Genomic DNA, 27892 nt, shown 5'->3' on the forward strand with positions numbered 1-27892 from the left:
GAGGACTCTTTCCTAGTCCTAGAACGTCTAGTCTTCCTCCTCAACGCTAAGCGTCCCTCCGACGTCGACGAACGTCTCCTTGACGTCGACGAGCGTCTCCTTAACGTCACGGATGTCTCCTTGACGTCGACGGCCGTGTCTTCGACATCGATGGCCGTGTCTTCGACATCGATGGCCGTGTCTTCGACGGCGACGAGCGGTGTCTCGACGTCGACCGGCTCCTCGACGACGGCGATCTCCTCGGCGTCGAAGACCTCCGTCTCGACACTGATCTTCGTCTCGACGTTGCAGACTTACGTGTCGACGTTGATTGTGACCGGCGGTGTCGCCTCGACGGAGAGTGCCGGTGTCTTGACCCCTCTCGACGTCGATGGTAGCTCGACGACGAAGCAATCCTCGACGTCGACCTCAACGGAGATCTCGACGTCAGACCCGTCGACGTCGCTTCGACCCGGAGCCCCGGGGAGATGGAGAACAGACTGTGGTCATTCCTTTTGATGCCGATGTCGAGGCTATCGGCGTCGATGGAGACCGGTGGCGTTTTCTGGCCTTTTCTTTACTAGGGAACCTCCCAGAGGCCGACGCACGGGCAGAGGAAGGAGCCCCTTCATGCCCAGACCCACCTTGTCCTTGCTGCCTTCTCAGCTCCAAGCCTTAGAGCCTGGTCTTCTCCCTGTCCTTGAGGGTTCTTTTAGGAAACTGCAGACAGATATCACATTCCTTAGGAACATGAGAAAAAGGCAGGCACAGGATGCACATCCTGTGGGGATCCGATTTTGCCTTTTTCCTGGAGCACTCAGAACATTTATCAAATAATGCAGTCATATTTGATAAAAAAAGAGCCATAACAGCAGAGAAACTCCAGTCAGATGTAGACAAGGCAAGAACATGTCGAGTGAACACACTGTAACACTTTAAAAGTGCACAATTAGTAGAAATAAACCCAAAAAAGGGAGAGCTCAATGCTCCAGGGTCCTGCTAGCAGGAGCCAGAAAAAAGAACTGAAAGTGGAGGGAGTTGTTGTGCATTCTGGGATACCAGGAGAGTTCTGGAAAGTTTCCTTAAAGGCACGGTATCCCTTTTTAAGCCACATAATGGCAGCCTATGGGGGCTTGTCTGTCCTGTCCTTCCTCTCTATCATTTCAAGGATTTGGTGAAGGGGGGGGGGGGGAGTGTTTTCTATGGTTAAACCTGGCAGACAGGTATAAAGTGGGATATTTTTGGAATATCCTTGCATTTCTTGTTGAAGTACTGGACAGTGTAGCCTTGCATGTATAGGCTGCATTATTTGTCTTTAATTTTCTCTTGTCTATGCACTACTGCAAAGAAGACAGTTTAAGAGATTATATTTGATTGCTCCGGGGTCCCCGCACATGAGCGGGACTATTCTCTAGATCAGTGGTTCCCAAACTTTTGACTCCTGAGGACCCCCATTGAGTCACCACTGGAAGCCGAGGACCCCCAAGCAATTTGTATGAGTTAAATTTCAAATATTAAAACAGTAATTCGAAAAAAATACACACGTGTGCACACAAAACAAATACTCAAAGTACTTAGGCGCACATTTACAAGTGACGCATCCAAGCATTTCAGCAGGGATGTGCCACTTATTGTGCACCATGCCTCCATCACCATTGATGCGCTGCATTTACAATGCTGCGCCTCATGGGGCAAAAAAGCACAGATGCATGACGCATCTGTGCCGTAAAGGTGACGCATTGCTGGAGTTGCGCCGCAAGCGCGACACAGAACCAGCAATGCTCTGGGGGCCCTATATTGTTAATGCTGCATCAATCCTTACGCCTGCTTCAAGCAGGCGCAGGGTTTTGACGCAGCATGGGCCACAAAGTGACTGAGTAAAATCTTGTAGAATTCACTCAGCCACTTTTAGGAGGCGTTCCTGCGCAGGAACGCCTCGTTCTGGTGCAGGGCTTTACAACGTGGCACATCTCCCAGATGCGTCATGTTGTAAATACCCTGCAACATGGCGCGTCTTTTGCGCCGCCGCTGCATCTAAGAAATTGACGCAACAGCGGCGTAAAAGAGGCGCAAGAGGCTTGTAAATCCGCCCCTAAGGATTTTGGGGCCAGATGTACGACCATTTCATTTAGCGGCTCGCAATTGGTGACACATTGCGAGTGGCACATTGTGAGTCGCTAAAATGAAATGTACAACAGTGTGTTTAACACGGTTTCGGATTCCCAATGGGGTCGCAAATTGCGAGGTTCATTAATATTATTGAGCCTCTCGCAATTTGTGAGCCTATTGGGAATGCCAGCCCTCCTAGGTATGGTGGCCTGCTGGGCTCTGCAGGCCACCATGTCTGGGACTGCTTTCAAATAAAGCAGCAGTTTAAAAAAAAAATGCAGCCCATTTACCGTGCATTTAAAAAAACAAAAAAAATAAAAATAAATAAACTTTTTCGTTTCATTTTCTAAGGGCAGGCAGAGGTCCCTGGGACCACTGCCTGCCCTTAAAAAATAATGTTGCATGCATTTGCAAAGAGGAAGAGGTCCCCTGGGGACCCCTTCCCATTTGCGAATGCATTACCATCTACTTGAAGTAGGTGGTAATTGCGAGTGTTTTGCGACCGCAAAACATTTGTACATGGTTTAAGACCCGCTATTTGGATGGGAATGCCCCTTCTAAATAGCAAGTTGCAAAACCTATTTAGCGAGTCGCAAACAAATTGCGACTTTGCGAAATAGGCAATGTACATGACCCAATACGTTTTTGCATGTGAAAGCGGGTTCACAAACCCGTTCGTGCATATAAAAACGGATCGTACATCTGGCCCTTAGTATTTTATATTGAATAATAGCCCCTCTCTCACATGTATTTCATTTGTTTTATAGCATCTCTCATACCATTGTAGGATATCAGAGCACTTCACATCACACACATATAGAGATATTGAATCATACATGTAAATCAGTGTGTATATAAAATGTTTAAAGAGTGCTTGGTCTGGAAAAGCACAAACTCAGGATTCAGACCTAAACACAGTGGCTAGCACTGACTTTAACATTAAAAATGTATTTCCACCCAAATAAATCTTTTTAGCAGCTACAGGATAATGAATAACTGGGAAAAAACAAAAGTTACAAACTGGTACCATGCAGTTTGCAAGCAGCTCTTTGATAACAGTTTATAGGCCCCTCTGCTACATTACGATTGTCACTTATGAAGTGCACAGTAACGAAAGAATCTCTGTGACAAAAGCAGTAACCACAAACCTATGCACATAAAATGCTGCTTTTTAAAATGCATGTTACACGTTCTTTGCAGTAGGCAAATTAACCCTCTGTGCTACATTAGTTAAGTCAAAGCTGCCACTAAACAAAACTCTCCTCACGCTCCAGCAGGTACATTAATCACTGGCTTTATCTTGACATTTTTATTGTTGCTGGAAAGCTGCTAATTATACAATAAACTTTTCTGTGCTTTTAAAACTGTTGCCTGCGGACCCCCTGGGAATGTGTCACGGACCCCTGGGGGTCCGCGGACCACAGTTTGGGAAACACTGCTCTAGATTATGACTATACACAGAGATCCCCTACTACAGAAGACTGACGTTGTGAAGAAGGGTGAGAGCAAGTTTTTTCAACCACAGAAGGTGTGATACAAGTGAAAGGATCAATTGTGAAGCTGGATGATGGTAGAGAATGGAGTTTTGTAAATTTATGTAAAGACAGTAGTTCAGGAGGGGTAAAGTAAATGTCATTCATTTTATTATTATTTATGTTCTTGTTCCATGATGCTGTTCACTATTTTGGCAAAATTGTTTCTATATCCTGCAATTTTTGTATGGAAAGTTGTTTAGGTTTTCTTTGTTCAAATATTAAAGGGAGAGATATGTGGATAATGTACAACTGATAATGAGTAGGTTATGATGCTGTGGAATGGGATGGTGAGGGAAGTTCTATGTGGGACTTGTTCGTGACTTGAACTGAGAATAAATTTACCAAGAAGAAATACCGGGATTGTGCATGGTTACTACAGTAAGGAATCTGTGGTTAGATGTCGCTATCAGATGAACAAGATACTTTCCTTCAGTAATGTATTATCTAGTAGAGAAAAGAACTAACTGCAGATTCCTTACTGACCCACCCATCGTACCCACTGTGCAGCCAAGTTTCAAGGGCCAAGGCCCACCAGTGTCAGTGCACTTCATGGCACTGAGCTCCTGGGGTAGAAAGTCGGGAAAGGTAAGTGCTGTCAGCAGGCTGAGGTGGTGCCTATGTAGGTGATGCGCATGTCACTTCCGGTACGGATGATGCCGCCGCCGACGAGTGCAGTCGAACAACACGACCTACCGGCGAGCAGGGGTACTGCTCACACAAACATCTTCGGGATCCAGTTTGACGGCTGAGAAATTCAAAGGTAAGGAATCTGCGGCAAGATCTTGTCTCTACCAGATAATTTATTACCGAAGGTAAGTAACTTATTTGTCTGTGCTGTAAAGCCAGTGAAAAGCTCATTTGGCAGATGTGACTTATTGTTTATTTCATGAGTCTCATTATCAATCTACTACCTGCATTCCAAACCCTCTGTACATCAATAATTTCGGAGGCTGGACAGTTTGTATTGAGGCAATTACAATAGCTGAGCCTTGGCAGAAATGGTGGCACACACAACCACTCCAATCTGTGGGGCACTTCAGAGAGATGATGGTACAAACTGCTAACTTGGATTTTAGGGGACATAACAGCATCAAAGTTACATCTAATTTTTTTTACTTTGGTTGACTGTGTCAAGGTTTGTCCTAGAATGTTGGGATGGGGAAAGATGTTAGGCTAAGTGAGTTTTGTTTTGTTGTTATTTAGTGTGAGTACTCATCCAAGCTACTCATCTGCTCACGATTGTTTAATAGTTTTTGATGAGATTCTTGTCAGTGCAGAGTATGTTATCGACCTGGGCATCATTGGGATATGTTTGAATTTTGACGTGGGAGTAATTAAATAATGTAAATAGGGGAGCCAAATCGATGTAGAGAAGAGCAGGTGAGATTGGGGTGCCTTAATGAGTCTTGCAGCAGAAAGTAGCTTTCGGTGACACAAAATGACCCATCAAAATTCTTCGGGAGAGATGGAAGAGAAAGAAGTGTCCTCAGTAGCATGAGCTACTGTTGCAAGTCTAAGAGAATTGCCTGATCTACTATATTAAATGATGCATAGAGGTCGATCAGCTCAAATAGGCAGCCATAATTCTCACCTAATAGTGGCAACTTGAAGTCTTAATTTTTTCAAATTGCTATGGAAAAGCTATTTTTGTGTCTAATCAAGTTAAAGTTCAGTCATAATTTGCCTGAGGAATGGTTACCTAAATTAATGGACCAACAATTCTAAACAGCACACCTGATAGCTAGCTGGCTGGCTGACTGACTGACTGACTGACTGACTGGGTATTTCTAGAGCTCACTAATGCCGAGGCGTCTTGGCGCTGTGTAGTGTGAGTGACAATAGCGAGATTACAACAGACGTCCAAAAAGCCAGGTCTTAATGTGCTTACGGAAAAGCTGACGGTTGGATATCAGCCTAAGATGTGTAGGGAGCATGTTCCACAGCTTGGCGGCAAGATGAGAGAAGCGTTTGCCGCCCCATCTTGCCCTTTTAAGCTTGAAGGTATTGACCAGACCCAGGGAGGCGGATCTCAGAGTGCGGGTAGGTACATAGAAAGTGAAAAAGGGCCTCATTGAATCTGCACCACCTCCGAACAGTGCCTTGTGTACCAAGAAGAGAGCTTTGAAGTCAACACGACTCCTCACTGGAAGCCAGTGAAGCTGCACAATTGCTTCAGACGTGGGATGGTGTTTGGGCAGATGTAGCAGAACTCTGGCTGCCGCGTTTTGGATCGACTGACGTTTGGCCAGCTGGCCACTATTCGCTCCAAGGTACAGTGCATTACAGTAGTCGATCCTTGTCAGTATTGATGCTATTATCACCGTCTTTCTCAGATGAAACGGGATGAATGGCAAGATTTTCTTCAGACCCTTCACGGACACAATCAACTGTGTGTCGTCCTCATATGACACCAGTCTGAGTCCGAAAGTGTGCATCAGTTTTGCCAGTGGAATGACATAGATATTGAAGCAGGTAGGGGATAGGGCCGAAGTCTGCGGGACTCCACCTGGGAGAGAAAAGTCAGCTGACTTAAGACCATCCCAAACGATAGCTTGTTCTCTCGTAGTAAGAAAGGAGGTGAGTAGATTAAGTGCTGTGCCGGTAATGCCAATTTCCTTAAACCTTTTAATTAGGACCACATGGTTTACCGTGTCGAATGCTGCGGTTAGGTCGAGCAAAACAAGAATAGCTCTTCCACCCGCATCCATTACCCTCTTCAGTTGCCATTAGGAGGGCCGTCTCCATAGAATGTTTTGAATGGAAACCTTGTTGAGTAATGTCAAGGAGGCCATTAGTTTCTTGAAATGAGGTAAGTTCTATATTCATAGACTTCTCTAAGATCTTGGCCGGGACGGGCAAACAGGAGATGGGCCTATAGCTTTTTACATCAGTGGGGCCAACGTTGCTTTTTTTAACAGAGGACGGATACAGGCCTTCTTCCACTGAGTGGGGTAGATACCAGAGGATACGGCAAGATTTAATACTGGGGCGAGCCGAGTGCTGATTTCCTCTTGGATAGTATGCAGAATGTGCGGAGGACAGGGATCTACTGGGGAGCCAGATTTGGTTTGTAGTAACAGTTCTACTACCCTATCTACTGTCAGGATAGAAAAGTGTGCTAGACCATTCTGAACGGTTGTGGTCAACGTGTTGTCTAAAATGAGGTCACTATCCGTGTTAGGAAAACCCCTGTATACCGACTGCACCTTGTCTTGAAAGTGAGAGGCTAATTCATCAATACATTTTTGGTCAGGGGAATAAGTTTAATCTCTGGAGCATTTCAGGAGAGAAGCCACAGTTTGAAATAGCTCCTTTGAGGAGTTGGTTGTCCCTTTTATCTTGTTCGTGAAAAACAACGATTTTGCTTGAATGATGAGATTCTTATAGTCCTCAAACACTGCACAGTATGCTGTTTTTGTGAGAGTTCATAACCCACTCTCCACAGTCACTCTTGCCGCCTGCATTTAATCTTGGCCAGTTGTAAATCAGCGGAGTACCAGGGCGAAGATGCCTTCCTAGGTTTAGAGTACAACACTCTTTCGGGAGCAACTCTGTTGGCTGTTCTATTAAGTCAGTCCTGAAAATGGGCTGCAGCCAAATTTGCATCCGTATATAACTCAGGCTCCTCTTCAATTGCAAGCAGAAGATCCTGTTTGTTAACAGCTTTCCAGGCACAATGCTATCTTACTTGGGGCCCTATATTCTGTCTGTTAGCGTCTGCTATGATTGTTGCAGAAAAATGCACTGCACAGTGATACGACATGGGGAGTGGAACAACCCGTTCCACCCTGACCCTAGGATCATTAGTGCAAATTGCGTCCAGTACATGACCTGCTATGTGTGTGGGTGCGGATATAATTTGTTTGAGGTCATATGCCGCAAATACATCCAGGAGATGGTTCGTATCATTGTTATTATGGTCATCTAGATGGAAATTGGCTCAAAGTACATTTGCATTGACAGTTCTGGAACGTGTGTGTGCAGGGCTACGTCACAGATTCAACAAGCTTGCAGATTTGTTTTTACATTAAAAAACAAAATGGGCATATATTTGTTTTCGATAAGTACTACATTGTTAACCGGTAAAAGCACACTTAGCTTAAGTATGCTTTTGTTGTGTAAGAAGAATTGCCACTCATTCACAATATGGTGAGCTCTGAATCATTGTGCCTTTTCAGAACTGTAGGCCTTCAGTGATTGAATTAACTGATGAAAAAAGGAAGCAGAGAATTTTGTTCAAATATCAGTACCATACAAAAAAGTATATTTTCCATTATCTTAAAGTTTTAGAGAATACAAAGTTAAACAAAATGAAGATCAACCAGGTATGGCAGTGAACACCAACCAAACCGTGTATAACATCTAGTGATTCAAGAAGTGCAGCATTTTCGAGAGTGCTCACCATGAGTGAAGACTGTTTCAGTTCATGTTATAGCTCTTCTGCTCTTCATTGAAGCCAGTTGATCCTGAGAGAATGCGAGCTTGATGCACAAACCCTCTTTAAATAGAAATCTCTTACTTTGCTCTTTAGAACAACACGTTTCTCAAAGAACACTAAATATTGCAAAGTTTATAAACAACATTACTGTTTTGATATATACCTGGTACCATCCAAAAGTAGTCATTTATATTGCATATTCTCTTTTGATATAAATGTTCTTGACATCACAGTTGGATCCAAAGTTTGTAATTGTAATGCCACAAAATGTAGGTAATACAATGTTCTACTGTCTAAAGCCTCCTTTCCTAGGTCTATATTACAATCTTATCTTTCAGTTTAGGTAATCTAAGTTTATTATTCCAAGTCAAGGATGAGTATGCACTCAGACACAGCATCCATCTGCTTCTACTTTGTGTACACTTTGGTAGACTTGCATATTACAGTGGTGAGAAAACAAGAGAACTCAATACTTTTCTGTTCATTGTAGACCTTCCGACAGTACTTGCAACCGAAGAAAGGATGATGACACTTGCAAAACCACATACTATACGGCTTCTCAAGAACACAGCTCCTTCATGCACGGAGACGTGGGTAACAAAGAACGACTTGTACTTCCAAACAGTCCTTGCAACAACATAAACGGGTTAACATCTAAAAGGTTAAACATTATTTTTAAAGCAAGGATAAAGTGCTGATACTGATGGGCTCTCTGTGAGTAAATCAACAACCTTATAAAATAAATAAGTTAGAACTGGTGTGAAAAACTCTGACCGCCTTTACTTTTTTTGAAATATAATGAACTTGGTTCTCGGCATGCTTTAATAAGAGGTCTGAGTGGAAAATGCCATGACCTACAATCTGCAATATCACTCATCGCATATCTCTTCAACCTGACTGATTAATGTTTCAGATGAGTTTCGTTTGTTAAAAAAAAGAAAAGTATTAAGAAAACAAAAAGGTTTTTGAGAATTTATCAATTTAGTTAACAAAATCTATCAATTTGTCGTAGTGATGGAAAAATGCAAAATTGAAAACAGTTACTCAAGTATCCTCAAGAGGTTTCTGTTTGTAAACAAGAAACTGCTGAATAGTGGAACATTCCTTTTGGTACTGTCTTACTTCAAAACGAGGCCCTGCCACTGGCAATCCTCTTTCTTCTGATAAGCTTCTGCCTCTTCTTGAAACGGCTTTCAGCGCGTGTTTTTATTTTACAGCTGCTCCATGGCAATGAAAGTTTCCTCCCACAAAAACACTAATTCAGAAGGATATCTATGTGCATTATCCTTTTGGGAGGATATGGTCTGAAAAAGTAGAACTTCATGTTGGGCACCGTACGAGTTTTTGTGCTCTGCTCGTGTTTATGTGATTTTAGGCACTTTCCGGCTAGAAAAGCTGTCCCATGACCAAGTCCATGCATGGTCCATTTCAAGAAGGTTCTTCATACACTCAGAATCTCGAACTCTTCCTCTAATTCAAACAGTTTATCTGTAGATTCAATGAATTCTAAAACAAAACAAAAATAAAACAATGTCAGATAGAGGTAACCTCCAAATAACCGAGGAGTCTGCCATATGTGTTACAAAATATGATTGAAGAACGATACGGCAGTCAAACAATATAGCTGTTCTTGAAAAAGAACTAAGCAAAGAGAATATACTCACTATCAAGTACGGTTTATCTAGAATGCCAAAATCCTCTCAACCACACATATGTCTCTCTTATGAGTAGGGTTTCTCTCACTCGTCTTCTGGCAATCAAAAACTGGATGGGAATTGACGCCTATGCCTAGACAGTGATAAAACCAATGTCTTGGAAATAAATAATAAGTCAATAACACCTGATGTCAGCGTGCCCTCACAAGTAGAGCCACTGCCTTCCCCGAAGAAAGTGGCGCAGATTCTGGGTGTTTCCCAAATGCCAGTTAATATTTAACCCATAGACAGCAAGGCATCTGGTTATCCGGTATATTCCATTTCCACAAACCAGTCACACCTCCATTCTCCTACTTTGACCAAAACATGTTATTCCAAGACGGCACTTGCCCAAATATGAGGCCGATCATTACTATCAGAAGTGGCTAAAGTCTGGAAGAGTTGACCCAAAAACATAGGGCTAGCGACCAACTTCAGAATAAATTACAAAAGAATCTTCCAAAGCTCTAGGCATCAGGTGCGAAATGTCTTTAGCTGTTCCTACCTAAGACTATGTGTCTCCTACCCCGAAACTTCCTTATTCTACTATGCTCATAACTGAGTTATTGATCCATTTTAATTACATTGTATGTTTAATGTATTTAGTTTCTGCTTATTACAGTATTTCCTTTTTATTCCATTATGCTTGTGTTGTTGTTTTGCTGCTTGCCTGAATTCTGTATGTCGTATTGTTTGCTACGCCTTGAAGGTTGGGCTGTGGCATGCGACGTGTTACAAATAATAAACAACAATAAAGCACACTGACCATTTTTATTTTCAATTCAGGTCCACAGTGTTGTGTCTTCACTCTCTGTATTCAATATTTATTGTTTTGACTCAAATGTATGACCTTGCTACAACCTTCTGCAGGACAAGCTTGGGTTCTTATGCACAGATCTGAGCCACCTCGCTTTGGATAGAAAATAATGAGAGCCTCAATTTACGGTCAGTGTGGAAACATCTATTTGTGCAGTGAATGCACTTACAAGTTTATCGCTTCCAGTAATTACTGGAGAAAAATTTGTAAAAAGAAAGTAACTTTAAATGTTTCAGCCGGCCAAACCAGTCCATATTTAATGAGGGAAAATGCCTAGTAATTAACAGGACATATGCATTTTGGTGAGGTAAAACCAAAATCAGCTATTATTTCAAATTTTGAAGGGCTCAAATAGCAACATGGCATATTTACCGCCTTCGATAAATTCAGATTGCTGTCATATCAGTATTAATCGGGTGCAAGTAATATTGTGCTCCACCCTGGAGCACTCCTAACTGAAACATTAATAATGAATTTGCAAATGTATTAGACCTTTTTTCTTCTTCACAGCTGATCACTCATGACTGAAGAGATGGGAGACAGAGTATTCATTTCAAGTAATATTTTTTAAAACAAGGGCGTTTCAAAATCACAAATTAACTAACATGGAAGAAACCATGATTTTCATTTCATATGCGTAGATATGTTAAAACAGTATATTTTGAGTCATCTTATATGATTAACATTTTTCGACACTATGTCAGTTTCGAAAAATACAAAAATACACGGCCTATCTCTTGATTCAAACTACGTTCATCTGTGACAGCTCTCCAAAATATCAGATTCCTGTTTAAGTTCTTCAATGTAGAAAAGATTTGGCATGATAAATCTTTGCCATTCAGTGCACTGTATGATTCAGAGAAAGAAAATGTGTTGATAGTGCAGCATTGAGGATCCCATTTCATAACACAAATATTCCTTCATGTAACCAGTCAGTAAACTGCATACGTAAGTGCTGAAGGTTACACAAACCCTGCATTTTATACATGCACTGTAGGAAAGTACCCTTTTTTGACATGGTCACCCCCCATTTTTTTACCTGGTATTTAATAGAACTTTTACTGAAGACCACTGGGTTGCTGATAACCAGGTCCCCAGTGCCAGTGTTCCTTCCCAAAAACAAGGTAACTATGCAATTGTTCCACAAAAGGCAAGACCTTTAAAACTCCTGTAAGTACCTAGTAAATGGTACCCCTGGCATGGACACTAAAGAGGATTCCTAAGGGCTGCAGTATGTACTGTGCCACCCGAAGGGGCCCACCAACAAACTCATGCAGTTAGCCATTGCAGGCTGTGTGAAATGGTGCGGACAAAAGTGAAAACATGACATGGCACATGCCTTGTGTGCCATGTCCCCAAACACTGCATGAAATATATTTAAGTCACTATAGGAAGCTGGCTCTGTATATTCTGTACGAAAGTGTGGAATAGTGTGCACAGAGTCCAGTGGAACCCAAAAGGCTTACAGAGGTAGAAGGAGATAATACCTTACTCTGAAATGAAATGAAATGAAATGAAATGGAAAAGGTGATTTGTATAGCGCGGCTGCTGCCCGAGGGCGTCCAAGCGCTGAGTAGAGGGCATAGTACTCTGAGGGGGGGTGGGGTGCTTAGTTTCTGAAAAGGAAGGTTTTTAGTTCTTTGCGGAATGAAGAGAGGATCTGATTAGATCTTAGAGAGGGGGGAAGGGAGTTCCAGAGCTTGGAAGCGTTGAGCTCGAAGGACCTGCCTCCTGCCCTTGATCTTTTGATTCAGGAAACTGTGGCAAGGCAGGCGTTTGATGAGCGGAGTTGTTTGCCGGGGCGGTATGGGGTGAGAAGGGGGTGGTTGATCTGGGGGCCAGCTCTGTAGAAGGCTTGGTTGGAGATACAGAGGGCCTTGAATTTTATTCTTTCCCTGACAGGGAGCCAGTGGAGAGATCGAAACCCTGCCTTGACTGATTCTCTGCGGGGTATCTGTAGTAGTGTCCTGGCTGCACAATTCTGGGTCCGTTGAAGTTTTTCTAATACATATTCTGGTGCTCCTAAGTAGAGGGCATTGTTGAAATTAAGCCGAGATTGAATGAGGCCCTGAATGACGATTTGTTTAGCTTCGAGGGGTAGGATAGGGAGGAGTTTTTTCAGCATCCGGATCAGTCCGAAGCAAATTGCTGAGGTCTTGGTTGCCTGAGTATTAAGAGTCAGGGATTTGTCAAGCCAGACTCCTAAGCTCTTGATGTCCTCCTTTGGAGATGGGGGTGGGCCCAAGCTGGGGAGCCATAGCTGGGCAATGGTGGTAGGGGAGGGGGGGCCCAAAGAGCAGGATCTCAGTTTTGTCCCCATTCAGTTTTAGAGAGGATGCCGTCATCCAGCTTTTTATCTCTTCCATGCAGGATGCCATGTTGACTTGCGGGAGCCCGCTGTTCTTCTGTGCCAGGGAGACCACGAGCTGGGTATCGTCCGCATATGATATGATCTTGATACCATATTGACGAACGATCCCAGCCAGCGGTCTAATGTAGACATTAAACAGGTGGGGCTCAGGGAGTAGCCCTGTGGCACCCCGCAGCTCAGAGGTTTGCTGGTGGAGCAGGAGTCACCATCGAAGACCTGGAAGGTTCTTCGACTCAGGAAGGATCTTAACCATGCAAGAGCATTTCCAGAGACTCCAAGATCGAGTAGTCGATGCAATAGAGTTTTGTGGCATACCGTGTCGAACGCGGCGCTGAGGTCGAGGAGGACCACTGCCACTGATCCCCCTCGATCCAAGATCTTTCTCGATTCTTATACCAGGGCTAGGAGAGCTGTTTCCGTGCCATGTTTTGGGCGGAATCCTGTTTGGGTGACATCCAATAGGAGATTTTCTTCGAGGTGTTTAGTTAGTTCTCTATTTGTGGTAGTGTGGGCGAGCAGTAAGGCTTTATCAGAGGGTAGTGTTAAACGTTTGTTGAACACACTAAGGCAGCAAATGATGGCACACACCCAAAGACTGAACTTAGACCAATTGTTTTTATTAAAAATATTTCTTTAGTTGTACTTTATTTTAGAACCAAGCAGGACTCGGTACAGGCAAGTAGAATTGTGCTTTTTATGATAGATTGATCAAAACAAGCAAGCTGGATGAAACTGACTGTTACATGTTTGTAAAATATTTCAAAGCAATAGTAATTTGTAATTACTTTGTGATTACTTTTCGGATTACTCTTGAGAGTACCTTTTAGATTACTTTTTTCTAATCAGTGTGATATACCTAGATATCATACTGGGACATTTACTAGACAAAGGTAAGTAAAATAGTTTTGTATTCAAACACAATTGCTTAGACTTCCATACAAACAAAAATCAACACTTAAAACCTTTTCAGAGGAAAACAGTCAATGTAATCCTATGGAGCAAAATGAGATTATCGGTTTTCAGGTAATCAATCGGTTGTTAGGGTCGAGTTCAGGGGTTAGAAGAATGGTTCCCCCAAAGAGCACCCTCAGTGGCAGTAGGGCGGCCGGGTGGAGAGTGCTGAGGGCCAGTGTTAGCCTATGTGGCTAGGGGGCCGTCAGTTGGTGGCTCCCCTTGGGCAAGCCACAGGGTTGAGGGAGCAAAGCTCCAAGGGTTAAGCTCAGGGCAAAGCGGATCCAAATTAGCACAGAGGGTGCACCAACAGCAGCATAGGGGTGGTCGGGTGCAGGGTGCTGGGTGATGGCTTCTGGGTTCTGGGTTGGCGTCGGATGCCCTGTTGTTTTTAAAGCAAGATCTTCGGTCGAAACGAACACTGCAGGTTCAGTCAGGGAGGCTTCCTGGAGACGACTAACCGGTTGGAGAGGTAAATTGGGAAATAGGGGGTTGCCTGTACACCGTCGGTTGGGCCCCCCCAAGGCCATTGGACGTCGGATGCAGGGGTGTCTTTAGGTGTCGGGTTTCCTTACCAGCTCCGGTCATGGTTGGGTGGACCCTCCAGATAGAGGCTGCATGCGTCGTCAAGAGGCTTGAGGTAGGTCAGGGATCACCAGATCCCAGGTCAGGATAGCAGGGTGGACCTGTTTGGTCATCCTTGGAGGGGACCACTGTGTCTAGTAAAGTAAGGCTGGAAGAAGCCTCTTAAAAAGCCTAAGATAAACATTGTCAACAATGCACTTGGCCTACGTTCAAGGAGAAAGCATCCAAAACCTTTAAGCCAGCTAAGATCTCCAGAAGCTCTGCTATGACCAAATGGCTGCACTGGTGGAATTCCAACCAGGGCAGAATGTGTGGATCCTAGAGCCTGTGGCTCGGAGCGCACTCTAGGACAAATGGAGTGGTCCTTACCCTATCCTTTAAAGAAAAGGTGAGATCACCTACTTAGTTGACCTAGGCACAAGCAGGAGACCTCAAAGGGTCATCCATGTGAACCGCCTAAAGCCTTTCCATGATAGGGCTGATGTGGCCATGCTGATGGGCACTGATGAGGATCGGGAAGATGAAAGTGAACCTTTCCCTGGCCTCCTCTCCCACAGCCCTAAAGACGGGTCAGTTGATGGAGTGGTATTCTCAGACACCCTCTCTGCCCTTCAGAAAGCTGGTAGCAGGCAAGTCCTGGAGCAGTATGCTAAGCTCTTTACTCTCACCTCACCTCATAACAGACTACCTGGTGTACTCATGATGTGGACACTGGTGATAGTATACCTGTCAAAAATAAAATATACAGAAAGTCTAACAATTGAAGGAAAATATCAGGTCTGAAGTCAGTGAGATGTTAGAGTTGCAGTAACCCCCCACTTTTTGCCAGATTTCATATACACTTTGACTTGATGTGCCCTGGGTCCCTGCCAATCAGGTTCCCATTGCCTGTGTTCTTTCCCCAATTGGCACATTTCTGGTCACATGTTAGTCCCTTGTAAAAGGTACCAAGGGCACTGTGACCAGGTAAGGGCCTCTATGGGCTGCAGTACATTTTGTGCCACCATTAGTGGCCAGGTACCTTAACACACACACACTGAACCCCTACAGTGTCTAAGTCCATTCTTAGACATTGTTAGTGCAGTAAAGCCATAAAAGAGTATATGATCTGGGAGTTTGTCACTACGAACTCCACAGCACCATATTGGCTTTACTGAATTCTGGGAAGTTTGGTTATCAACCTTCTCAGGCAAATAAACCCACCCTGGTACCAGTGTGGGATTTAATATACAATGCACTCAGAGGGCATCTTAGAGATGCCCCCTGAAAAACGACCAGCCTCTGGTGGGTTCCCTGACTGGTAAACACCAGACTGCCACCACGAGACATATTTCTGAACTTCTGGGGTTGGAGCCTGAACTCCCTGAGCCCAGAAACAAAGCCTTTCCTGGGTGGAGGTGTTCACACCTCCCCTAGGTCCAGAAGAGCCATCTGTGGCAGGGGAGCTTCAAAGGCCTTTCTGCCTTTGTAACATGATACCCTGCCTCTCCTGCTATCAGGAGCAAGTCAGGGCATAGTAAAGTCATACAATGTAAACGCATATTGTCGTTGGTTGGTACAATTTTTTTTTACATTTTGCATATCTTTATTACATATATTTATATGATGGATCTCTTCTATTAACCTATATATTCCTTTGTTCCCCCTCCCCCTACCCCCTTCAATCTGAAATCTCTTCAGTTGGCAACCCAGGTGGCTCACAGATCTAGCATCTGTATTTGTTCCATGCTCCCCACACTTTCCCTCATTTCTGTGGGCAGCCCTGGTTGATAAATGTAGCTTTTTCTGCAATCATGGCTCCATCCATGTCTTTCCACCATTCATTGAGCGATGGTGCGTATCTGGAGCCCCACAATCTAGCTATATTACGCTTGGCGAACATCATTCCCGAGGGAGTCCAGTCCTGTGCCAATGATTTAAATCATTGGGTACCTATACGTTTAACAAGCATCTTTTAGGCCCCGGTACCGCCGACACCTCCTCTGCCTGCAATATAGTTCTCATCACTGCTATCCAGTAGGGTATTATCTTCGGACATTGCCATATAGTGTGATAGGATGTACCCCCCCTCCCACACTCCCGTAGTCAGAACGGATGGGAGGCATTCCCTATTTTGTGTAAGGTTAACCTAGTGTAGTACGTACAGTGCAGTATCTTTAGCTGTATTAGTCTTAATCTTGAGGGTATTGCCACTTGCCTGTAGTGCATGCTTGATTTGCATGTATCTGAATAGTTCAGATGGTGCAAGTTTGTATTGTTTCTGTAGGCATTTGAATGTGATCATCTCGCCCTTAATCCATATGTCGCCCAACGTGGAAATGCCTATTGCGTCCCAACTATTGAATCCCTTACTATTTCTAAGTCGTCCCAGCTGCTGCGTGTTCCAGCAAGGAGTGAGTTATGTAATAACCCCCTGCCATCCCAGTTTTTTATGCGCCGAGTACCATATGCTGACTGTGTGTGCCGTTGGCCCAATTAGGGGGTTAGACCAGTTTTTGTTGTATAGTGCCGCCATAACGCCTCCGTCTCCCAACCTATATCTATCCGCTTGGAACGCCGGGTCGGTTTGTAGGGCGTGTATCCATCAATTGATTAATTTTTAACTGTGATGCCCAGTAATACAATTGTATGTTTGGGAGTGCTTTACCTCCATCATACCAGCCTCTACCCAGTTTCTCCATTGCAATTCGCGCCGGTTTGTTTCCCCATAGTAAACTCTAGACCTCTGCCGCTATTGCTTTAAAATAGCTTGGTGGCACTGGAAACTGAGTGTTTTCTAAGGCATACAGAAACCGTGGGAGCGCCATCATTTTAAAAAGTGCTGCTTTTCCAATCAGTGTCAGAGGCAAAGCATGCCAGTGTAATGTATTCCGTTTTAGACGTTCCAGGGAGGGGTACAAGATTTGTTTTTAATGAATTTATTGGGTCTAGGTGTCACATAGATACCTAAGTACTTGAAGCATTCCGCTGTGCTCTTCCGCTGTGATTAGGAGATCACAATCTTTAGAAAGTTGCAGTGGTGGACCAAACAGCACTAATAGAACCGATTTGGACCAATTAATCATTTTCACAGATAGTTAATAGCACTATAATGGAGCGCTGAGGTGAGGTCAGGTATAACAATACATCATCTGTGGTCTTCCCATCCTGCTGCCCACTTGAGTCCCCGAATGGTTGGTTCCCATTTAATCCATGCCGCCAATGGCTCTAACAGAAGAGCGAACAGTAAGGGGGACAGGGGGACATCTCTGGAGAGTTCCGTGTCCCCGCGGAAGTCTTCAGACATGTGACCATTTGCTGTGACATGCGCCAAAGGTTTCGAGTATAGCAGGTGCATCCATGCACAGAATTTAGGTCCGAAGCCTAAATCTCTGAGGACCGCAGAGAGGAAGGGCCACTCCACCATATCAAACGCCATGTGGGCGTCCAATGAAAGAATTACAGCTGGTTCTTGGATATACGGTATACGGGCCATCACCCCATGTAGGTGCCTCAGGTTAAGAGCACTGTTTCTACCTTGCATAAATCCCGACTGATCTGGATGTATTAGGGCTGTTAAGTGTGGGGTCAATCTTGAAGTTTAGCGAGAATTTTAGCTTCAGCATTAAGCAAAGATATTGGGTGATATGAGGTGCATTCCTCAGGAGGTTTTCCCGGTTTGCGAATCGCTACCAGGGTGGCCGTTCTTTGGTCTTGCATGAGTTCTCCCACATCTAGACTTTCGAGATACATATTTAGCAGGTGAGGGGAGAGTGTGCCCGCCATCCTTTTATAGAGTTCGATGGATATGTCGTTAGGCCCTATCGCTTTCGCTAGTTGTAGAGAACCGATTGCTAATTGCAATTCTTCCGTCTTGAGGTCAGCTTCTAGCGTGTGGGTTGGTAGGTGGGAAGGCAGGTGGGAAAAATGAGAACGGCTCAGAAGGTGCGCCCATCTCTGCCCCCCAGGTGGGGGAGGCGAGGTGAAGTCCACTCTTTAGTGCCTGCCATCTTGCAGATGGCATGCACCCTCCAATCCGGGTTAGGGATTGTGCCCACTCCCCCACATAGGGTGAGCACACCAAGGGTGTAGTCACCCTAAGGTCAGTAGCCCATGGCTACTGACCTCAAGACCCCTAAAACGCCCCCTAAATACAGTATTTAGGGGCAGCCCTGAACCAAGAAGAGAGATTCCCACAACCTACGAAGAAGGATGAAAGAAGACGCCCAACAGAGGAGACTGCAGAGAAGAACTGACTTGGCCTCAGCCCTACCGGCCCATCTGCAGTTTCCAGAGATCCTGAGCCAAAGGTAGCCTTGTCCTGGAGTCAGCGACTTCCAGAACCCCTGGGAAGACTGACTGCCTTCAACAAAGACTGGATCTCCTGTGAACAGCAGCTATGTTCAAAAGAAACAGCCAAGAAAGATTCCGAGCCTGCTGAGGACAACAAAACCCGATGCCTGGAACCACCACTGTACCCGATGCCTATGGCCCGAGTCCAAGTGGCCCACTGGTCCCAGGGAGGTCCCTCAGCACCCCAGAGTCTGAGTTCACCATGGGTTGACCCCTCCAAGACTCCCCGACATCATCTGCAGCCTCTGCACAGAGACTTTAACCTAACCGCGAGTGGCCCGGTAAGTTGAAATCCGACCTCAAAAGACAGCCCTGCATCCAGCCGCCCTGCACACTGGAGAAGAGAACCCGAGGTGCAACTACGTCCCTGAGCCCTCCAACTTACCTGCCCAGCTGTTGGTTCGTCCCGGAAGTCTTCCTTGACCCAGCTGAAGCCAAAATCCAAAACCAGCAACTCCCATTGAAAACAACAGGGCACCCTACGCCAAAACAGCACCCTGCACCCAGCCGCCCCTGTGCTGCTGTTGGTGCACCTTGTATGCTAAACCAAATCCCCCTTTGCCCTGAGCCTAACACCAGGAGCTTTGCCCCACATCCTTGTGGCCGGCTCGTGAGCAGCCACGAAACGGAGGCCCCCTATTCCCGTTGGATAACATTGGACCTCACTCTGCACCTGGCCTCCCTAGTGCGATTGAGGGTGCTTTGAGAGTGTATTGTCGACCCTGGGAGAACCCTGGTTCTAACCACAGAATACCAACTCCCACAAACAAGTACTTACCTACCTCTAAACTGATAACTTCATTTCCTCCCGTAGGATTGCATTGACTGCTTTTCTTTGAAAATTCTTCTAAGTGTGCAGTTGGTTTGTATGAAAACTTGAAAAACTGCAAATGTACCAAAAGTGAATTACTTACCTTTTGTCTAGGAAATGTCTTAGTGTGATATCTAGGCATATCACAATGATTAGCAAAAGTAACTTAAAAATTAATCCAAGAAGTAATGAGTATTGTAATCTACAAAGTAACTGAAAAGTAATTATGATTATTGACTTACCTGTAAATCAACCCACTGCATTTGAACCTGCATTCAACTGTAATTAATTGCATAAGTATTGCAAAGTATTATTTCACTTACCAGCACCAAGCCTGGCTTGGTTCTAGAAATAAGATAACTAAATAATATGTTTATACAAACAAATTGGTGTGAGTTCAGTCTTTGAGTGTGTTACATAATTTCTTACCTGAGCTTGTGCAATACATGCTTAACACTACCCTCTGATAGAGCCTTACTGCTCACCCACACTACCACAAATAAAGAGTAAGGTATTATCTACTTTTACGTCTGCTTACCTTGGGGATCTACTGGACTCTGTGAACACTATACCTTAATTTGATATAGTATATGCCGAGCTAGCTTCCTAAAGTAGCCCATTGGCAACTACTGTACACTCCCCAAACTACCCTAAATTCAGTATTTAGGGGAAACGCTGGCACCAGGAAATCATATCCTGCCAACCTGAAAGATGAAGAAGGACGTGAAGAGTCACACCCAGCAATAACTGAAGACCCAGCAACGGACTTGCCACCAGCCTTGCTGGCCTGCCTGCTGCCTTCGAAAACTGTGCCAAAAGTCGACTTGTCCGGCAGCTGCTGAGTCCCCAAAGCCCAGGAGATCCACCAGTACTTCACCCAGAAACCAAGACCTCCTAAGAAGTAAGGGACCTGCATCCCTGCACACCTGCAGGCATTCAAAGACACCTGTGAGGACTTTGTGACCGCCAAAACCTGACGCGTGAAGACACCACTGCACCCATCGGCCCAAGCCTGAGTTGAAGTGGGCCAACAGTGTCATTGCGATCCCCCAGCCCTCCAGAGATAGAGGTCACCGTGGTTTCATCCCCAGTAAACTCTCCAACGTCACCTGCAACCTCTGCATGCAGGGACCCTCTACCCCGACTGTTCCTGGTAAGATTTACCTGCCGCCTAAAGACACCTCTGCACCCTTCGCCCCTAGGCAGTGGAGAAGAGGACCAAAGGTGCCCCTACATCCCTGATCATCGTGAGGCCTGAGCCTCTCTATTGGTTCAGCCCGACTAGCTTTTCAGTCCGAGCCGGCAGCATGTTAACGTGAAGACATCACGTTAACATGCTGCCAGCTCGGACTGGTCACATTGGGCACCTGTTGTAGTTTTGCACCCTTTTACCCGGACACTCTAGTGCCACTGTTGTGTTCTGCTGGTCCTGCCTTGGGCCTTGCATGCCACTCACCTAAACTCCTGGAGACCGTTCCTGTAAGTCAATGTACTGTATCTGAATGCCACATTAACCTTTCCTCCCATAGGATGCCTAAAGCACAAGTTACTACTTGTGTAACAATATATCTGTAAGAGACATTAGTTAGTGATAGATTCCTTACCTTAGAATATCCCCAGGCGTCAGACTAGATGTGGAAACTTTTGCATAGCAATACCCCTGCGCATCGGCAGGTGTCGTCCGCGGCTCCACGTCCGTCGTCTGCGTCGTTAGCGCCGGAATGACGTCGCTGGAGAACTTAGACGCTGCCCTCGCGCGCTGACGTCAGTTCTTATACACAGCTTTACTGCGCCAGATACGCAGAGCCATGATAGAACCAACACTGATGCCATGAAACTAGGGCCCTGAAAGGGGATGACCTTAACCCTAGACATCGGTTCGCAGAACGGGGAGGATAGGTGGGTCGGTAAGGAATCTATCACTAACTAATGTCTCTTACAGATATAATGTTACACAAGTGGTAACTTGTGCATCTGAAAGAGACACGGTAGTGATAGATTCCTTATCTGAGAATAGATACCCCAGCAATACCAACCCCGGAGGTGGGTCTGCGAACCAATAATCACACCAGAAAGTCCTGGAGGACGGAACGGCCAAAGAAGCCATCCCTCCGGACTTGGCTGTCCAGGCAGTAGTGTCTTGCGAACGTGTGCAGCGAGGCCCACGTAGCTGCCTGACAAATGTCCTGCAAAGGGACTCCTCGGCCCAGGGCAGTAGTAGTCGCCGTGGCCCGAGTGGAGTGGGCCCTCAGCCCAACAGGAGGTCCCCTCTTAGCCAAGGAGTAACACGCTTGGATGCACAACACGATCCACCGAGAGACGGTCCGCTTGTGCACCGCCCGTCCCTTCTTAGCGCCCACGTAACCAACAAAGAGTTGGTCATCCACCCGGAGGCTGGTGTGTGTGATCTAGTTAGTAGGAGAGCGCACGTTTTGGATCTAGACGGTGGAGCCTCTCTTCCTCTTTCGAGGGATGTGGAGGCGGAAAGAAGGTGGGCAAGGTGATGGACTGCCCGATGTGAAAGGCTGTGACTACCTTGGGCAGGTAAGAGGGTTGTGTCCGCAATACAACTTTTTCAAGATGGACAGAAAGGAAGGGAGGCTTTGAGGAAAGAGCCTGGAGCTCACTCACTCTCCTAGCAGAGGTGATGGCAACCAGGTAAGCAGTTTTAATGGTAAGAAGACGGAGAGGACAGTTATGAAGCGGCTCAAAGGGAGCACACATCAAGAAAGTTAGAACCAGGTTCGAGTCCCACTGGGGCATCACGCAAGGAACAGGAGGGAACATATGAGTGATGCCCTTCAAGAATCTGTCTCTGTTAACAATCGGGGACTTGAACAAAGAAGGCTGATCAGGTAGCCTTAACCCCTTCCCTGCTCATGACGAGCTCAGCTCGTCATGCAGTACAGTGCTCCTGTGCTTATGACGAGCTCAGCTCGTCATGAACAATGGGAAAAAACTAGACTCAGCACAGGAGGGGAATCTCCCTAGCAGCGATGGTGTTAAGAAGGTGGAAAGGGCAGAAAGGTAGCCCTTGATAGTGCCCAGAGCAGATCCCTGCTGGGCAAGAGAAAGAAGGAAGAGGAGAACCTCAGAAAGAGGGGCATTGAGAGGATCCACAGCCTTTGCAGTGCACCATGCCACAAATCTGTTCCACCTGCAGGCGTATACCGACTTTGTGGAGGGACGCCTGGCTGCCAGAATGACATGACAGGAGGCAAGCCAAATGGCCTCAACTGTGGCCGCTCATTCCCCAAGCATGGAGGTGGAGACTGGACAGGTTCGGGTGGAGGACCGTCCCCTGCTGCTGCGACAGAAGGTCCTCCTGAAGAGGCAGACAAACCGGGGGATCGATTAACATACTGAGTAGCTCGGAATACCAGTACCTTCGCGCCCAGTCCGGAGCCACAAGGATGACTTGGGCCCATTTGCGCTTGATTTTATTCAGCACTCTGGGCAGAAGTGGTATAGGCGGAAAGGCATACAACAGACCGCAACTCCACTCGCGACGAAAGATGTCCCCGAACGAGTGCCCCCTTGGAAATTCTGACGTGCAGAACTGATGACATTGCGCGTTCTCTTCGGTGGCGAATAGATCCAAGCAAGGCTCTCCCCACTGCAGAAAGAGGCCTTGCGCCACGTCCGAGTTCAGACGCCATTCGTGATCCATCATGCACCTTCGGCTGAGCTTGTCCGCCCTGGCGTTCAGAGAACCTGCCAGGTGTTGAACCACCAGGGTCATGCCCTGACATTCCAGCCTCTGCCAGAGGCGCAGAGCCTCCTGGCACAGGGTCCACGACCCCACCCCGCCCTGTTTGTTGCAGTACAACATGGCAGTGGTGTTGTCCGTGAACATCTGCACTACACTCCCCCGACAGAGGGGAGGAATGCCTTCAGTGCTAGACGAATCGCCCGCAGCTCCAGAAGGTTGATATGGAGCAGGGACTCCGCCGGAGACCAGCGGCCTCTGATCTCCGCCTCTCCCATGTGGCCTCCCCAGCCCTGGAGGGACGCGTCCGTCAAAACTACTTGCTCCGGTTGGGGAAGGGAGAGGTACCTGCCGCTGACCCAATCGCTGTCCGTGAGCCACCAATGCAGCTGTCTCGCAGTGCCCTCCGAGATCATGATATGGTCGGACAGATTGCCCTGATGCTGGGCCCACTGAAACTTCAGGTCCCACTGCAGAGCCCGCATCCGCCACCTGGCGTGATGCACCAGAAGGATGCAGGAGGCCATCAGCCTCAGAAGCCGCAGCGTCAACCTGACCGAGACCCGGGATAAAGGCTGAAAGATTGGAATCAGAGCCTGAATATCACGGCCCCGCTTTTCGGGAGGATAAACCCGAAACTGCGCCGAGTCGAGGACCGCTCAGATGAAGAGGAGCTTCTGAGAGGGGCACAGGTGTGACTTCCGCACTTTGATGGAAAACCCCCGCTGGTGCAGAAGGTCTGCCGTTGTCTAGAGGTGGCTGACGACTGTCTGGGGCGAGCCCGCCTTCAACAACCAGTCGTCGAGGTAGGGGAAGACTGAAACCCCTAACCTGCGCAGATGAGCTGCGACCACCGCCATCACTTTCGTGAACACCCGTGGGGCGCTGGTAAGGCCGAAGGGGAGCACGGTAAACTGAAAGTGCTCATGGCCTACCATGAACCGCAGGTAGCGCCGGTGGGCCGGCAGGACGGGGATGTGGAAATAAGCATCCTGCAAGTCCAACGCTACCATCCAGTCTCCTGGGTCCAGGGCAGCTAAGACCTGAGCCAATGTCAGCATTTTGAACTTCTGGAGGAAGCCGTTGAAGTTCTGTAGGTCCAAGATAGGGCCCCCTTTACCCTTCTTGGGTACCAGAAAGTAGTGGGAGTAACAACCACACCCTACTTCTGGCCCAGGAACGCGCTCCATGGGCCCCTTGGCCAAGAGGGCCGTAACTTCTTCTTGCAGAAGTTGCAAACTATCCCCCTACACGTGGTGGTATTGTGGTGGCATGGCTGGAGGGGTCGTCTCGAAGGGGAGGGAGTAACCCCTCCGGACGATTTGCAGCACCCACACGTCTGACGTGACAGTGCGCCAGTGGAATTGGTGATGGCGAACCCTGCCCCCCACTGGCGTCACATGGGCCTGAAAGCACGGACTAGGAGGGTTTTGAGATGTATGCTGCAGGGGAAGGTGTGGACTGGCCGCGGAGTTGTCCCAGACCGCCGCCATGGCGGTTTCCACGGCCGCCACCGTGCTGTGTATTAGTCTGCAGCGCGTGGCTGGCAGCACGTGTGGGAGCGCCCCTTCCTTGGCCACGAAAGGATCGAAAGGCACCCGTTTGCTGGCGTGGGGCCGAGAGGCCCAAGGACTTGGCCGTAGCCCTGGAGTCCTTAAAACGCTCAAACGCATGGTCTGCCTTGTCGCCAAAGAGGCGACGGCCATCAAACAGCATGTCCAGAAGTGTGGTCTGGACATCAGCCGAAAAGTTGGCGGTCCTCAACCAGGCATCGCGTCGAACAGCCACCGTCGTTGCCATCGCTCTGCCCAGTGAGTCCGTGGTATCCAGCCCACACCGGATGGAGTAGCGTGCCGCATCTCGACCCTCCGCAAGGGCTTGGGCGAGTTTAGCCCGGGCCTCCTCCATACATTGTGGCAGCACGTCCGCGACCGTGTCCCACAGAGTGTGAGTGTAGCGGCCCAAGAGGCATGCGGTATTGACTGACCGTAGTCCCAAACTCAGGGACGAGAACACCTTCTTACCGAACTGTTCATACCTCTTGGATTCCCGGTCGGGCGGAGCAGTCGGGAATGCGGTCTGGGAAGTAGAGGCCTGGATAACCAGGCTCTCGGGGTGGGATGGGTGGACAAAAAGCAAGCGTCTGGCCACGTTGCTATCCACAGGAGGACCTGTAGCGGGCCTGGACCAGGTGCCCAAAGAACGTCACACAAGGCCTCATTAAACGGCAGCAGAGGCTCAGCCGAGCTTGACTGAGGTTTAAGTACCTCAGTGAGGAGGTTAGTCCTCATGGCCGCCATGGGAAGCTCCAGGCTCAAGGCCTTGGCCGCCCGCGTCAACACTACACTGTAGGTAGCACCCTCCTCCGTAGCCACGGTTGGAGGGGAGACAAAACCAGTGTCTCGCGAAGTGTCCAGTCCACTGGCATCCCCAAGCTCACATGTCCAGTCCTGCTGAGACTGGCACTCCTGTACCAGAGGATCTTGATCCCGAAGACCGATGCCGACTTTCGGAGCTACGAGGGCTCTGACCTGCGACCGGTCCTTCGACCTCCTGTGGGACCGGGACCTCGAACGGCGCGGGCCGACTGCCGGATCTCAATCAATCCGTTCCCGCCTAGCCTTAGATGTCAGAGCCCGGCAGTCGGAGCAGGTACGGTCGTCGTGGTCGAGGCCTAAACACTGAAGACACCGGAGATGGGGGCAGGTAACCGTCATGATTCGGTTACACTTGGAGCAGGGTTTGAACCCGGGCATCCCTACCGGAACCGTAGGAGTCGAACGACTCGAGAAAAAACAGATCAAAAGATCAAAAAAGTTTAGTCAAAAAGTGACTAAGGGGTAGAGCTTCTCCGGATCTGCGCTAGCTGGCGCGGAAAAAAGAACGGACGTCAGCTCGCGAGGGCGGCGTCTAAGTACTCCAGAGACGTCATTCCGGCGCCAACGACGCGCAGGGGTATTGCTACGCAAATGTTTCCGGATCCAGTCTGACGCCTGGGGATATTCTAAGGTAAGCAATCTATCACTAACGTGTCTCTTTCAGATACGTACTTACCTGAACGAATTGCTCGTGGTGCCTAATCATATATAAGGATACATGTTATTTTCATAAATTGGTGTGGATCTCCTTATTGAGTCATGTGTCTCATTTATGGACTAATGTGTGCTTTTGTAGATGTCTTGCACTCCTCTGTGATAAGCCTAAGGCTGCTCGACCACACTATCCCCTAAAAGAGCACCGTGGGAGCCCTACAAACTCCTGTCCACCGATAAGAGAACCCCTAGACTCTTCCATGACATATCTCATTGTCATATATCTTATAAAGAGCCAGCTTTTGACAGATGGCCATCAAGATTTCTAAACACCCTTTTCACTGTGAGGCACTGTGAGATACTTGTAGTGCCTTCAGCCTGAGAGCTCTCAAGTGGTGCGACTCAGTTCAAAGTATGCACTGTAGAAGAGTAATGTGATGCATGAAAAAATACAGAAACTACATTGTTAAAATAGCTAACAATTTTCGGGAATGCAACTATGCAAGAGATAGTGTAAAATCTGACGAAACTGATGTACATAGACAGCACTCATTTCCCTTCCTTTCCCACTCCTCTCCCTGTGGGCACCATGGATACTGTAAATTATTGACCGTATCACCCTGCCAGTAAGAACCCGTACCCCTATGCATATGTGCAGCCATTCTAGGCACCATGGCCTTTTTACCCATTGGAATCCCCAGCTTCCCTCCTGCGCGTATCTTGCACCCCCTCTCTCATGTATAGACCATGAAACCCTTTCCCTTTGCGCGATCCTGATGTGAAAAGGTAACCCTCCTGCTTGACCCAGGCCTTCCCCATTTCCCTCTCGAAGAAGCATCCTTCGCCTCAGCTGACATAGCCCCCCCCCTGTTGTATCTGACTGCCCCTGTTCTCTCATGTACAGGTCATAAGATCTCTCTCTCTCTCTCTCTCTCTGCGCGACTCTGGCCCTGCACGCACCCTGACCCCCTCCTTCTCCTCATATGAGCAAGTCATAAACCCTCTTCTTCCGCAAAGCCCTGTCCTTGAGAGTCACGGCCGCGCCTGACCAGCACCTCCTTCCCTTCCCTGAATGCCCCTCTATTGACAAGCCCTCCCTCCACGCTCGATTGTCCACGCAGGCATGAATACCACTCCTTTGATGACCCCTTCCCCCGAGTTCGGCTGACCACACATGTCCGAGGCCATCGCCTAAGCCAGGAGATACCATTTACTGCCCTTATTGTATGCCTAGCCACCCCACCCCCTGGGCCATGATCAGGCGCACACATCCTACGAAACACTCAGCTGCACGATTGCCCTCCCCCCTTATCAGCAGGTCAAGGGTCCCCATTGTGAACGTATGTGGAGTAGGATCATCACGAGGATTATAGGGATGTCTTCCTTTTGCGACATACTGACCTGATTGTACCATCAAATGTTTTGCAAAGTATAAAAGCAAGAGTCTCAAGCTCACTTGTCAGAGCACCTCCCGAAAGACACTGTGTTTCGTGTCCGAAATGACTGGCTCTCCTCATGAGAAATAAACT

General features: G+C 47.3%; 1 protein-coding gene across 1 annotated transcript in view; it reads right to left on the reverse strand.

Annotated features, from left to right (window-relative positions):
- Positions 1 to 7853: 7853 nt before the first annotated feature.
- Positions 7854 to 27892, reverse strand: part of ATG4A (autophagy related 4A cysteine peptidase) — a 151524-nt gene continuing 131485 nt past the window's right edge. The window contains exon 13 of the mRNA XM_086918468.1: positions 7854 to 9567. Within this exon, the coding sequence (XP_086774594.1) occupies positions 9503 to 9567 (65 nt within the window). The 3' untranslated portion in view covers positions 7854 to 9502. The remainder of the gene's footprint in view (positions 9568 to 27892) is intronic.

Source organism: Lissotriton vulgaris, chromosome 4_1, assembly GCF_964263255.1.
Source record: "Lissotriton vulgaris chromosome 4_1, aLisVul1.2, whole genome shotgun sequence".
NCBI lineage: Eukaryota > Metazoa > Chordata > Amphibia > Caudata > Salamandridae > Lissotriton > Lissotriton vulgaris.